This window comes from Silurus meridionalis, chromosome 14 (genome assembly GCF_014805685.1).
Source record: "Silurus meridionalis isolate SWU-2019-XX chromosome 14, ASM1480568v1, whole genome shotgun sequence".
Taxonomy (NCBI): Eukaryota; Metazoa; Chordata; class Actinopteri; order Siluriformes; family Siluridae; genus Silurus; species Silurus meridionalis.
The window spans coordinates 16,150,999-16,164,479 of NC_060897.1; the positions used below are offsets into that span (position 1 = coordinate 16,150,999).

General features: G+C 36.8%; 1 protein-coding gene across 1 annotated transcript; it reads left to right on the forward strand.

Annotated features, from left to right (window-relative positions):
* Nucleotides 1-6,225: 6,225 nt before the first annotated feature.
* On the forward strand, nt 6,226-13,051 carry LOC124396671 (somatostatin receptor type 2-like). The gene is made up of 2 exons (XM_046865865.1): nt 6,226-6,379; nt 11,597-13,051. The coding sequence occupies exon 2, from the start codon at nt 11,644-11,646 to the stop codon at nt 12,751-12,753; it is 1,110 nt and encodes a 369-aa protein (XP_046721821.1). The 5' UTR covers nt 6,226-6,379; nt 11,597-11,643; the 3' UTR covers nt 12,754-13,051.
* Nucleotides 13,052-13,481: the final 430 nt, after the last annotated feature.

Genomic DNA, 13,481 nt, shown 5'->3' on the forward strand with positions numbered 1-13,481 from the left:
GTGCGTTTTATACTTCCTGTTGTGGCATCACCCTGACGGTGACGGCCAGCATCCCATTTTTGCACAAATTAGCCTTAACCGAGAAGGAAATGCATGAAGTTAAAATATGGAATTGTAGCGATGTTGGCTCAGTATTTCTTTCACTTCTTTTCTGTTCTCAATCTTATATAACCAAAAATGTCAAATTTCAACTCATCTACAGAACATTCTTTAGTCATTCATTGTCCAATTCTTTTGTGTTTTTGCCTTTTACCTAGTTTGTTGCTTATACAAAAAAGGCACATGCATGTGTTTTAAAAAAGATTAGGTTTTTCCAAACTTTTGACAGGCATTGTAAATTTAAAATCTCCTAGCTGAGTTCTGGTGACTGGGAAGGTCATAACATACTAAACATACAATTTTCATACTAATCAAACCATTCTTTGAGCCATCATGATATGTGGATAGGAACAAGAAGAGATAATGTCCTTTAGGATGAAAATGTTTCATTATAGTAGTGAGGTAATTAGTCAGAATAATTTAGTATTGATTTGCAGTGACTTATTTTTTCAGAGACATGTGGACTCGTGCAAAATGACCCCTAAATATACGAGAACCGACTCATTAATTTCTACTTATTTATACCAATGTGCATTAACACAGAAGTGATCGGCAAGAATTGGCCACCTTTTAAAGGAAATCTTGTGTGTATAAATGACACAACAAAGTGTGCGTGGATGATATAATTGTGGATTTTTGTTTGTCAGTAGTTTAAAAATCTAAATTAGGGTGTAAGGAAAAGAATGATGACGAATTAAACGTTATACAGTATAGTGTAGTCACAACACATTTTTTTAATTTATAAACCTTAAAAACTCTTTAAGATTATTTTTATTTTATTGACATTATGAAAGTACTAAAGATTTTTTTCAGTCAAAAAAAAAAATAATCTACACTTCTGTCACAGATTTCCTGTTGTGCATAATACCAAATAGAAACGGTTATATTTCTTAATAGAGGTGATATGCCTTGAATATGGATATGCCAGGTTTTAGAGCCTGAAATTATGTACATGCAAAATCTGTGTCTGTTTCATTATTTGTTGTACTACACCAAAACAATTCAATTCAATACAGTTTGTTTTTATTTGTAGAACAGGTTTTACAAAAAACATTGTCTCAAAATAACTTTACAGAGATAAAGTGGTATTAAAGTTTGGATGTATAATTTTAGTGGCTATAGGTTTCACCTTTACTAGATGTCTGTGCAGTCCATCAAGGACTCACATCCAAGTCACACACTGTTTAACCTCCTTCAATCAAGGAGGAGAAACAGGAACATACGCACCAGAACCAGCAGCTTTTTTCCATCCACCACCACCATACTGAACGCTACACTACACCGTTAGAACACTGTAATAAACACTGTATATAACTTCTGTATAGTTGTACATACAATGTACATATTGCATATTGTAATTTTTATACCCCTCATTCTCTACACATATTGTGTCTTACAACATCTGCACTACTACTTTACTTATGTGTATCTATATATACACCTTACAATCTGTACATCCTGCCTACTATTTCACATTTATGTATACATTTATTTAGTGTACTTGTTGATTCAGCTTTTGCAAATTTTTTTCTATGCCATAGCTTTATAGCTTTCTACTTGATGGACCTTACAACAGTGTCTGCACCTATTTCAATGCCCGAGCCCTATAACTATTTACTTGTACTTTTTTACTTGGACTTGGACTTGTTTGCCACGAGTTCTGTGTTTGTATTTCTGTTGGTGTTTTCAAACTTAAACTTTACAATTTATCTTTTTTTCCTCCTTTAACAATCGTGAACAATTGTTTTTTGTCTTCCTGACTAGTGCCCGTAGCGTGTTAACCGACTACCACTGGTGTTGATTACATTCATTGCCTCACACTTTATCTTAACTCTATTCGCTATTATAAGACACGGTTGTATGTCTGCCTTTGAGCACAGTTAAGGACTTGTTCGAGTTGCACACGGTGGAGTTGGAGCTGGAGGCTGTGGAGAAACAGATCCATGACCTACATACAAAGCATGCCCAGCTGCGAGAGCGGAAAGCGCGCACCAAGATTGTGGCCCGCCCAATTATCGTTCAATCCGGCACCGGGGCACCATGGACACTGGATGCTGCAGCACCGGAAGATGCAATCCAAGCGAAAACACAAACTACTCTTAATTGATGATTGGAATTTTTTTCTGGGAGTGTCTTAGGATCTTCTGTCCTGATGGCCTGCACCCCAGCATAGTTGGAGCAGCAGTCCTATCAGACAACATCTCTAGGATGCTTCACACCATCTGACTGAAAGTAAAACATCATGCAATTTACAATTTTGACAACATTTATACAGCAAAACAAATAGTTACAAGTACACACAGCCCAATTTATAGAAACTGTGTCTATTTCTCCTGTAGTAAAATCAAGAAATAAATACACAATATTCAAAAATAATCTTATTGTAGTTAAAACTGAAAAATTACAGATAAGCAAACACAAAAAAGTTGTAAAGTTTGCTCTTTTAAACATCACTAGATCACTTGCACCCAAAGCACTCATTGTAAATGAGATCATCACAGATAATAATCTTGATGCACTCTGTCTCACTGAGACCTGGATTAAACCAAATGATTATATGGTCTAAACTATTCTACACCTTCAGGATATGCTTATAAGCATGAGCCCTGTCAGACTGGTCATGGGGGTGGTGTAGCTACCATTTATAGTGCCCTTCTTAATGTTAGCCAATTATTATGATGTAGGTTTAAATCATTTGAAGTGCTATTTCTTAAAGTTGTACTTTCAGACATACATAGAAAACCCCTACTATCTCTCGCTCTGGCCACCGTTTACAGGCCCCCGGGGCCCTATGTTGATTTTCTTTAAGAGTTTGCTTGTTTTCTTTTAGACATCTTGATCAATTTTGATAAAGTGCTGCTTGTAGCTACTTAATATTCATGTAGATGATTTAAATTATGCTCTAGGACTATCATTTGTGGACTTATTAAACTCTTTCGGGGTTGAACAAACCATCACCAGACCAACTCATTGTTTTAATCACACATTAGATATTCATTGATGATGATGCTGGTAATTTAAATACAAATATGGATGTTGCCCGTTCCACTCCGGGTCCTTCTTCCCGTGGGCCTGTAGACTGCGTGCATGACCAGAAAGCTGAACAACTCGAAGCCGGTTTAAAGAGTTTGAGCCAAAAACGACGATCACTCCGGTCAGACCAGAGCAGTGAGGTGCTGTGTATTCATTGTTGATTTTTAACCCTAACCCTAACCCTGGAATAATATCCCACGGAGCAGATACAGATACAGAACTGATAAAGATATTTTACCTCAGAGTGACAACATCACAGACCATTACCTCATATTGTACACACTACCGGTAGAGCATATTAGCCGTGTTTCACCACGATATCGACTTGGTAGGACTATTGTTCCGACCACTAAGGACAGATTCAGAAATATCCTGCCTGATTTAATTTCAATTTCTCACTAAAACAACTAAATGCTAACAATCTTTATGAAATGGTTAACAACATAGACATTATCCTCACTAGCACATTAGACATTGTTGCCCCCATCCGATTAAAAAAGTTTAGAAAAAAACCCTGCACCTTGGTATAATAGTCATATGCATGTGCTCAAGAGAACAACCCGTAATATGGAAAGAAAATGGAGGAAAACTAAATTGGAGGTGTTTACAATTGCATATAAAACAGTATGCTCAGCTACAGACAGGTGCTAAATGCTGCTAGAGCACCTGAGCAAACTTATATAGAGCAAACTTATATAAAACAACAAAAACAATCCCAGGTTCCTTTTCAGTACACTAGCTAAATTAACAACAAAATTATGTATCTGAAAAATGCATTACATCACAGTTTAGTAGAGAGAACTTCATGAATTTATTCACTGAAAAATAGATAACATTAGAAAAACAATTGTGGCAGTTCAACCTCTGACAGCATCTCCTGAGACAGTGTTACCTTCAACTCCACAACTCCACTGTTTTACATGTATAGGACAGGAAGAGCTGTATAATGTTATTGCCAAAGCTAAATCGACAACATGTCAGTTAGATCCAATTCCTACTAAATTACTGAAGGAAGTGTTACATACAGCTGGTGAGCCTCTTCTAAATATTATTAACTCCTCACTATCTTTAGGTCACGTCCCTAAACCCCTCAAGTTAGCAGTTATTAAGCCCCTCGTTAAGAAACCGATCTTTTAACACACTACAATCCGTTATGCTCCTTGAGATCTCAAAACTCCTAGTAGTTCTTAAAATAGTAAAATCTATTAATTGTCGTAGAGCATTCTCACATTTAGCTCCTAAACTTTGGAATAGTCTTGCTGACAGTGTTCAGACACAATCTCCCAGTTTAAGTGCAGATTAAAGACGTATCTTTTTAGCAAGGCCTACACATAACACACATCACATATCATAACCTTGTGCTCCAGAACATCTGATCACATGCACATTATCAACTTGTGCTTGTTAATTTGATGAACAGCAGCTATGCTAATTCCTTTCCACTGCTTCTCTCTCTTTACCCATCCCGAGGCATCCTGAGGTTGCGCCAGCTCAAGTCACGTCCCACCTCATGAAGATTATGAACCTTTAAAGTAGTAGATGCATACCCCGCAAACATCCTGAACATCTAGAGATGTACCAGTGCCATTTGGATCACACTTCATGTGGAGTTTTGACATTGGACCTCTTTGAGTGTTTAAAGGTTCTGGCATGGAGAAGCTGGTGTTGGATCATTTTGCATCGCAAATGTTGAGCTATTTTATGAGTTTCTCAGTAGCTCCTCGTTCCATAATTTCAAATGACTGTATAAAACTGTGGAAAGGACATTACTCATAATCTTACATTTCAGTGCTTATGTTAGTTCTCTCTCCAGTGTTCTGTATTGTTTAAAGACTATAATCACACTCTTGATATCACCCAAATGAGGATGGGTTCCCCTTTTATGTCTGGTCCCTCTCAAGGTTTCTTCCTCATAACATCTAAGGGAGTTTTTCCTTGCCACAGTCACCATGGCTGCTCATCAGGGATAAATACACATTGTTCACCTTAACTGTTAAATTCTGTAAAGCTGCTTTGAGACAATATCTGTCGTGAAAAGTGCTATAAAAATAAACTTGAATTGACTTGACTTGATACTTACATATTTATCTGCACTTGTCAATTTGAACAATTGCTACTATTTGCCTTTCTGGTAGATGCTAAACTGCATTTCGTTGCTGTGTACCTGTATTATGCAATGACAATAAAGATCTATCTATCTATCTATCTATCTATCTATCTATCTATCTATCTATCTATCTATCTATCTATCTATCTATCTATCTATCTATCTATCTAACTATCGATCGTCTGGCTGTCTGTCTTTCTGTCTTTCTGTTCGTCCGTCTGTTCGGCACCGAATGTCCATTTATTATGGTTTCATCATTGCTGAGGTGTACTGTTCAGTAATCAACAATCTGTGTTAATGAATTAATTTTAGATTTCGCCTGGATGCATGACCTTTACTTATACATAAAATAAGCCTGCAATGGATGCAATAAAAGTCATTAAATGGAAAAATCATATGACCTAAAGTTAGCCACGAAAAGTGAAAACTAGTAATATGCATATTTTTACGCCGTGCAATTAAGTGGTGTGTATTGAATGATTTCAGATGTACAATTTCACTATACACACCACACAAAATTAGTGAAGATAGCACATTTTGATGAACCAATGCTAGTGTTTTAGTTTGCTTTCAGTTTTCCCTTACAGAAAAAGTACTCATTTTGCATGAAATTAATAAAATGTGATTCAAATGTGATTTTTTTTTTAATATTTGAAATGTTGTAACATTATTATTTGTATTTTACAAATGGATTTTTTTATGTGGGTGGTTGTATAACTGTTATTTATTGTTACTATGAAGTGTGTGTATGCAATTTCAGGGCATAACATTGGTGAAAAATCACATTTGAAATGTTTGTGATTTTTCCATTAGGGGGCTCTCTCTCTCTCTCTTTCTGTCTCTGTCTCTCTCTCTCTCTCTCTATCCCTTTGTCTTTCTCTCTCCCTCTGTCTTTCTCTCTCTCTCTCTCTCTCTCTCTCTCGGTTGATGATGTTGATACGCCCCCTCGATCATGCTTGCTGTTTCCTTGCTGTTCTCCGTGTCACTGCAGATGCCTTGAACATTCACCGCTTCACCGCCACGCGCACAAATTAGACACGCGCCTGTGTTGAAGCGACCGCCGCCTGAGTTCACTTCACCCGGGATTAAACTATGCCTCGGCAGGAGAAAAGTTATCCAGCATTTCCGTCATGGAAATAGGTAAGCCTTTAAATAATTATTTAAGTAAAAAAAAATATGTTTAAAGGCGATTAATCTGAATTTATTTTATTTGTAACACATGTAAACGTTTGTCTGTATAGGCTTAAGTTTAATAAAATATATATATATATATATATATATATATATATATATATATATATATATATATATATATATATATATATATTAAATACAGTCAAGTATATTATTATAGTTTACAACCCCAAAAATCATGATGTGTGCATATATATATATATATATATATATATATATATATATATATATATATATATATATATATATATCGATTTTATACGATTAGATTGTCATTTATAAAATTATATTCTTATTTTATGATAAAAATTTAAGATCTACAATAATGAAATTGTTGAATAAACATTTACGAGGAGTCCCAGTGGTGCATTGGTCAGTATTAATACGTCGCAGCTCCAGCGTCTCCAGCTTGATCCCGAGTTTCCATGCATATTTTCCCACAAGGGTTTCCTCATGGTTCTTTGGTTTCCTCTGACCTCCTACAAATTGCCACCTAGGTGATTTTGATGGGCTGGGATCCCTTTCATGCCTTGCTTTCAGTGTTCCTTGGAAAATCTTTAGATTTACTGTCACCCTTGTCCATGTCCAAAACTTTAATTGGAAATGTGAACAAAACCCATCCTAGTGCTATTTGAAAAAAAAAGTTGTATAATGTACAACAAAAGCAATTGTGTTGTAATGCAAACTCACAAACCATCAAATACAGATCTATGTAGCCAGGTTTGACCTTAGGCCAAAGGTTTATGCTTCTTTACTAAAGGGTTTTTTTGACACATGTGAGAAGTGCGTCACACAGTGCAGTTATACTTTCATTGCAGCTTTGAAACCATGGTTAGATGCATGTGAAGTTGAAAACATACTTCACACTAGTTTGTTGCCAAAAGCAACAGACAATGTCCAGCCAATGCATTGCAAACACACAGTTCCAGTGTACGTACTTACATGCAGACTTAGTTATTACAGTGAGGAAAATAAGTATTTGAACACCCTGCTATTTTGCAAGTTCTCCCACTTAGAAATCATGGTGGGATCTGAAATTGTCATCGTAGGTGCATGTCCACTGTGAGAGACATAATCTAAAAAAAAAAATCCATAAATCACAATATATGATTTTTAAACTATTTATTTGTATGATACAGCTGCAAATAAGTATTTGAACACCTGTCTATCAGCTAGAATTCTGACCCTCAAAGACCTGTTAGTCTGCCTTTAAAATGTCCACCTCCACTACATTTATTATCCTAAATTAGATGCACCTGTTTGAGGTCGAAAGACACCTGTCCACCCCATACAATCAGTAAGAATCAAACTACTAACATGGCCAAGACCAAAGAGCTGTCGAAAGACACTAGAGACAAAATTGTACACCTCCACAAGGCTGGAAAGGGCTACGGGGAAATTGCCAAGCAGCTTGGTGAAAAAAGGTCCACTGTTGGGGCAATCATTAGAAAATAGAAGAAGCTAAACATGACTGTCAAACTCCCTCGGACTGGGGCTCCATGCAAGATCTCACCTCGTGGGGTCTCAATGATCCTAAGGAAGGTGAGAAATCAGCCCAGAACTACACGGGAGGAGCTGGTCAATGACCTGAAAAGAGCTGGGACCACCGTTTCCAAGGTTACTGTTGGTAATACACTAAGACGTCATGGTTTGAAATCATGCATGGCACGGAAGGTTCCCCTGCTTAAACCAGCACATGTCCAGGCACGTCTTAAGTTTGCCATTGACTATTTGGATGATCCAGAGGAGTCATGGGAGTAAGTCATGTGGTCAGATGAGACTAAAATAGAACTTTTGGGTCATAATTCCACTGAACATGTTTGGAGGAAGAAGAATGATGAGTACCATCCCAAGAACACCATCCCTACTGTGAAGCATGGGGGTGGTAGCATCATGCCTTGGGGGTGTTTTTCTGCACATGAGACAGGGCGACTGCACTCGATTAAGGAGAGGATGACCGGGGCCATGTATTGCGAGATTTTGGGGAACAACCTCCTTCCCTCAGTTAGAGCATTAAAGATGGGTTGAGGCTGGGTCTTCCAACATGACAATGACCTGAATCACACAGCCAGGATAACCAAGGAGTGGCTCTGTAAGAAGCATATCAAGGTTTTGGCATGGCCTAGCCAGTCTCCAGACCTAAACCCAAAAAATAATCTTTGGAGGGAGCTCAAACTCTGTGTTTCCCAGCGACAGGCCAGAAACCTGACTGATCTAGAGAAGATCTGTGTGGAGGAGTGGGCCAAAATCCCTCCTACAATGTGTGCAAACCTGGTGAAAAACTACAGGAAATGTTTGACCTTTGTAATAGCAAACAAAGGCTACTGTACCAAATATTAACATTGACTTTCTCAGGTGTTCAAATACTTATTTGCAGCTGTATCATACAAATAAATAGTTAAAAAATCATACATTGTGATTTCTGGATTTTTTTTTTAGATTATGTCTCTCACAGTGGACATGCACCTACGATGACAATTTCAGACCCCTCCATGATTTCTAAGTGGGAGAACTTGCAAAATAGCGGGGTGTTCAAATACTTATTTTCCTCACTGTAGGTTGGTTACAAGCTTTTTTATTCTTTTGAAATTAGATCACTTTATGTTAAAAAAACCCAGTTTTTTTTAAAAAGATCTCTAACCCTATGACCATAACCCCAACCCCATGGGTTTATATTTATTATATTTATGTTATGTGAAAGGTCACATTTGTTTTATTTATCTATGTTTTAAGCTTTTTCGATAATTATTGGTCTTTTATGGTGTATTCTCATCTAATTATATTCTTTATTTGAAAAACAAATAGTGAAGTAGAGCTATTATTTTTCTATTCGTTTTTGGTATCTTATAACAAATATTTCTGCCTAATGCAATTCTATATTTTATCTTTGTTTACTTTTTACACCTTTATGTCTTATTAGAAACAATATTGGATAATACTGATGTAATTAATCACATGTAGCAACCTGTAAAGCAAACCAGCTATTTGCCTGCCACATGTGGTTCTTCCCTAAAATATTACCACAAAGTAGGAGGCATACAATTGTATCAGATGTCTTTGGTAGCGGTAAATTTACACTTCACTTGATCTAGAAGACCCAAACTGGTTCCAGCATTACAATGCCCCCGTGTACATAAAGCGAAATCCATGCAGATACATGGGTTGGAGTGGAAGGTCTTGAGTGACCTGGTATAGAGCTTTGTCCTCTACCCAGCTGGATGAATTGGAATCCTGACTGCAACCCAGGCCTTCTCACCCTACATCAGTACCTTACTTTACTAATGCCCTTGTGGTTGAATGAGCACAAATCTTCACAACCACACTTCAAAATCTAGTGAAACATCTTCTGGTTGGTGGAGTATATTATAACAGCAAATGGGACTAAATGTGGAATGGAATGGTTAAAAAACATACAACTATTATAGTCAGGTGTTTACAAACTTTTGTCAATATAGTGAATATTTTCAGACTTCAGTGTTTCTTTTAAAATTATTTATCCAGTGATCTCTGGTTACATTACTGGTCAGGGTTACAGTAAATCTAGAAGGCAGAAACACTGCCACTCCCTGAATGGTATCCACTGTGCAACCTATTTGTAAAACCATAAACAGTAATAACTGGCAAAATTTACAGTGGAAAGTAACACATTGATTATTTGTTGTCTCTATTAGAGCGAGGAAAGTTAATAAACACTTATATATTGTTTTATGATGTAACTGTAAAATATTTTTTTTATTTTATGATATGAAATCTGTTACTCTGTTTTCTTAGATTCCAATTCATTCATTTGTTTTAAGTAAATACTACATTTATGAAACAACATGGTGTTGCTACAAACCTACTGTAATTTAATTTTCAGTGAAATAGAATTCTATTGAATTTTTTGGTGAATGAGACATTTAAGATGTGCTTGTTGGATTATTATTCAATAATTTCTTCATTGCAATATGTCATTATCTGCATATATGTACTTTACATTTATTTAAATGCAGCTAGTGGTCACACATAAAAAAATCTAACAAATACAAATAAAATATGCTTTTATATTTTAAATATTTTGTAATTTGGAGCAAAAATGTAGAGTTGCAGATTGTGACTGTTACTGTGATTGTTCTGTATCATAATGGCCACTGCAAACATTAGAGGACCAGACCCACTTACCCTGTTTAAGAGTAGACTGCTTTGTTTAATAATAATAATAATAAAAAACGTTTAAATATCAATCATGTCATCATCTTAATTCTTTCAAATATTGTATTGATGAGATGCAGTAATGAGAGAGATTTTTTAAGTCACTTTGTGACAGACAGACAGACAGACAAAGCTTCTTTACTGTTATATCTTATTTCTCTTGCTTTCTTTCATTAGACGCACTGGCAATTTTTTTATTTATTATATATTTATTTGCAAATGTTTTTAACAATAGACATTCTGAAATCTCACATTTTTAAATTATGCCTTCATAAAGCACAGAATGAAAGACAATCTTTTTTTTTTTTGCCCCGGTATCCATAATATATTAAACAGAATTTATTCAGCTCCAATACGCCCCTGCAATAAATTAAAGTTACAGGCTATGACTAGGCAAGAGACCTTTTCTACATAATTCTGTTTGCCTAATGGTAGATATTCTAAAGCAAAGGCCAGGAATTGTCGGGTCAATTATAGTGCACTAGGTGCAGGATTGCATTAAAAGCCATTTCCATTGCTGGTTTAATTTTGAGGTGTTCGTATTCCAAAGCCTGTGGGGATGTTGATATGCCGGATACATATTAATACAGTGATGTTGTTAACATGCCAGACCTTAGTGCAGTATAAATCTTGTTTTTTTATGCAGCCAATTTAGTTGAAAATAGGCTACGGTGACAAGATAATATGCCCAGTGGATGGCCATCTGCTGGGAGAGATATCTGATACAACTATTTCATCTTCTGACTCATTCTATGCACCAGTGGGAGGGGAGAAATATTCTACCCAGCCTCATATTCTACCCACCCATGATAGGTGTTGACCAATTATAGTGCTATACTGTTGTGAAAGCACAAGACTCAGAATGATTTCTGTTGCCAAAATTATACAAAGTTTGTGTTCCATAATATGTGAGAAAAAACTGGATACATGGATATGACTATTCTCTCACATTGTTCTTTCCTCTCCACCTAGGCAAAATTTCACATTCAAGAATGCCAGGAAACTGACTGAGAAGCAGAATGGATCTTTGGATATTTCCATCTTTGCTCCCAAACTTGTCAGAGTCTTTAATATATGAGAGCTTCATGTTGGGCAATGATTCGGATGAGAGCTTAAGGAATGCCACTGACCACAGCTTAACCAATACCAGCACAGTAGTCATCACTTTTATTTACTTTGCAGTTTGTGCTGTAGGGCTTAGTGGCAATGCTCTGGTAATTTATGTCATCTTGCGTTATGCCAAGATGAAGACAGTCACCAACATCTACATTCTCAATTTGGCTGTGGCTGATGTGCTTTTCATGATGAGCCTTCCCTTCATTGCCATCCAGTTAGCCCTGGTTCACTGGCCCTTTGGGGCAGTGTTGTGTCGTGTGGTCATGACTGTGGACTCTCTCAATCAGTTCACCAGCATCTTCTGTTTGATGGTAATGAGCATCGATAGATACTTGGCAGTTGTGCATCCTATCAAGTCCACCAAGTGGAGAAAGCCAAGAATGGCCAAGACCATCAACGTGGCAGTGTGGGGAGTGTCCTTGCTGGTCAACTTGCCCATCATCATCTACAGCAGCTTGATTACCAAGCCAGGTGGTTGTTTCTGCACCATTGTGTGGCCTGAGCCACAGGAGGCCTATTACACAGCCTTCATGTTCTACACTTTCTTTCTGGGCTTCTTTCTGCCATTACTAGTCATTTGCATGTGCTACCTGCTCATCATCATAAAAGTAAAATCATCTGGAATACGTGTAAGCTCCTCCAAACGGAAGCGTTCAGAAAGGAAGGTGACCCGCATGGTTTCCATTGTGGTAGCTGTGTTTGTGTTTTGCTGGCTTCCGTTTTATGTCTTCAATGTGACTTCTGTGACTGGCACCATAAGCACCACACCCATCTTGAGGAGTACCTTTGCCTTTGTGGTGGTGCTGGGATATGCTAACAGCTGTGCCAATCCGATACTTTATGCCTTCTTGTCTGAGAATTTCAAGAAGAGCTTCCAGAATGTACTGTGCCTGAAAAAAGTAGGTGGCCTGGATGAAATTGACCACAGTGACAGTAGGCAAGACAAGACACGGATGAACCCTAGCGAAACCCAAAGCACACTACTGAATGGAGATCTGCAGACCAGCATTTGAGACAGAAGAACAAGACATTTAATCTTGTTAAGTCACTTGTAAAATAAACAGATGGACAGTGGTAGTAATCAACCTGTTTCACCAGCTGACAGAAGGAATAGCTTTACTTACCTTTTTATGTCCAGTTATAGCTCAATATGAAGTTCCTACTGAGAAAAGAAGGAAGACAAGCCAAAGTATTTGTCATCTTTTTTTGTAGGTTTTTAAAGATTTAAAAAAAATCTCCCACTTGTAATGTCCTGGATATATTCAAGGACTATTGTACACTTGGTGGTTTGTATATATATATATATATATATATATATATATATATATACATATATATATATATATATATAATTTTTTTTTGCGACATTTAGCAGACGCCCTTTTCCAGAGCAACGTACAAAAGTGCTATGAGTTCTAGCAATGAATAAATCACACTGGTATGCTAGATTAAAAACTTAATATAAATATAACTCTCATCATTTGTATGCATTCAATTGTTTTGATGAAGCCACTGCAAATTGGAGAGCAAGATGGCCAAGTTGTCCAGAGGATCATCAAAAACCAAAGGTGACAGCAGGCACTCAAGTACATCTACGATAAGTAGTCAAGTGTTGCCTGCCATCGACAAGTTACCCCAAGTGAGTGGTCTTAAAATTTTTGAGCGTGCTCACAAATGCAGTTTATGTTATTACCAGTGCAGCATTTGCCTATCTGTAATTAATGGAATAATCTCTTTTCGT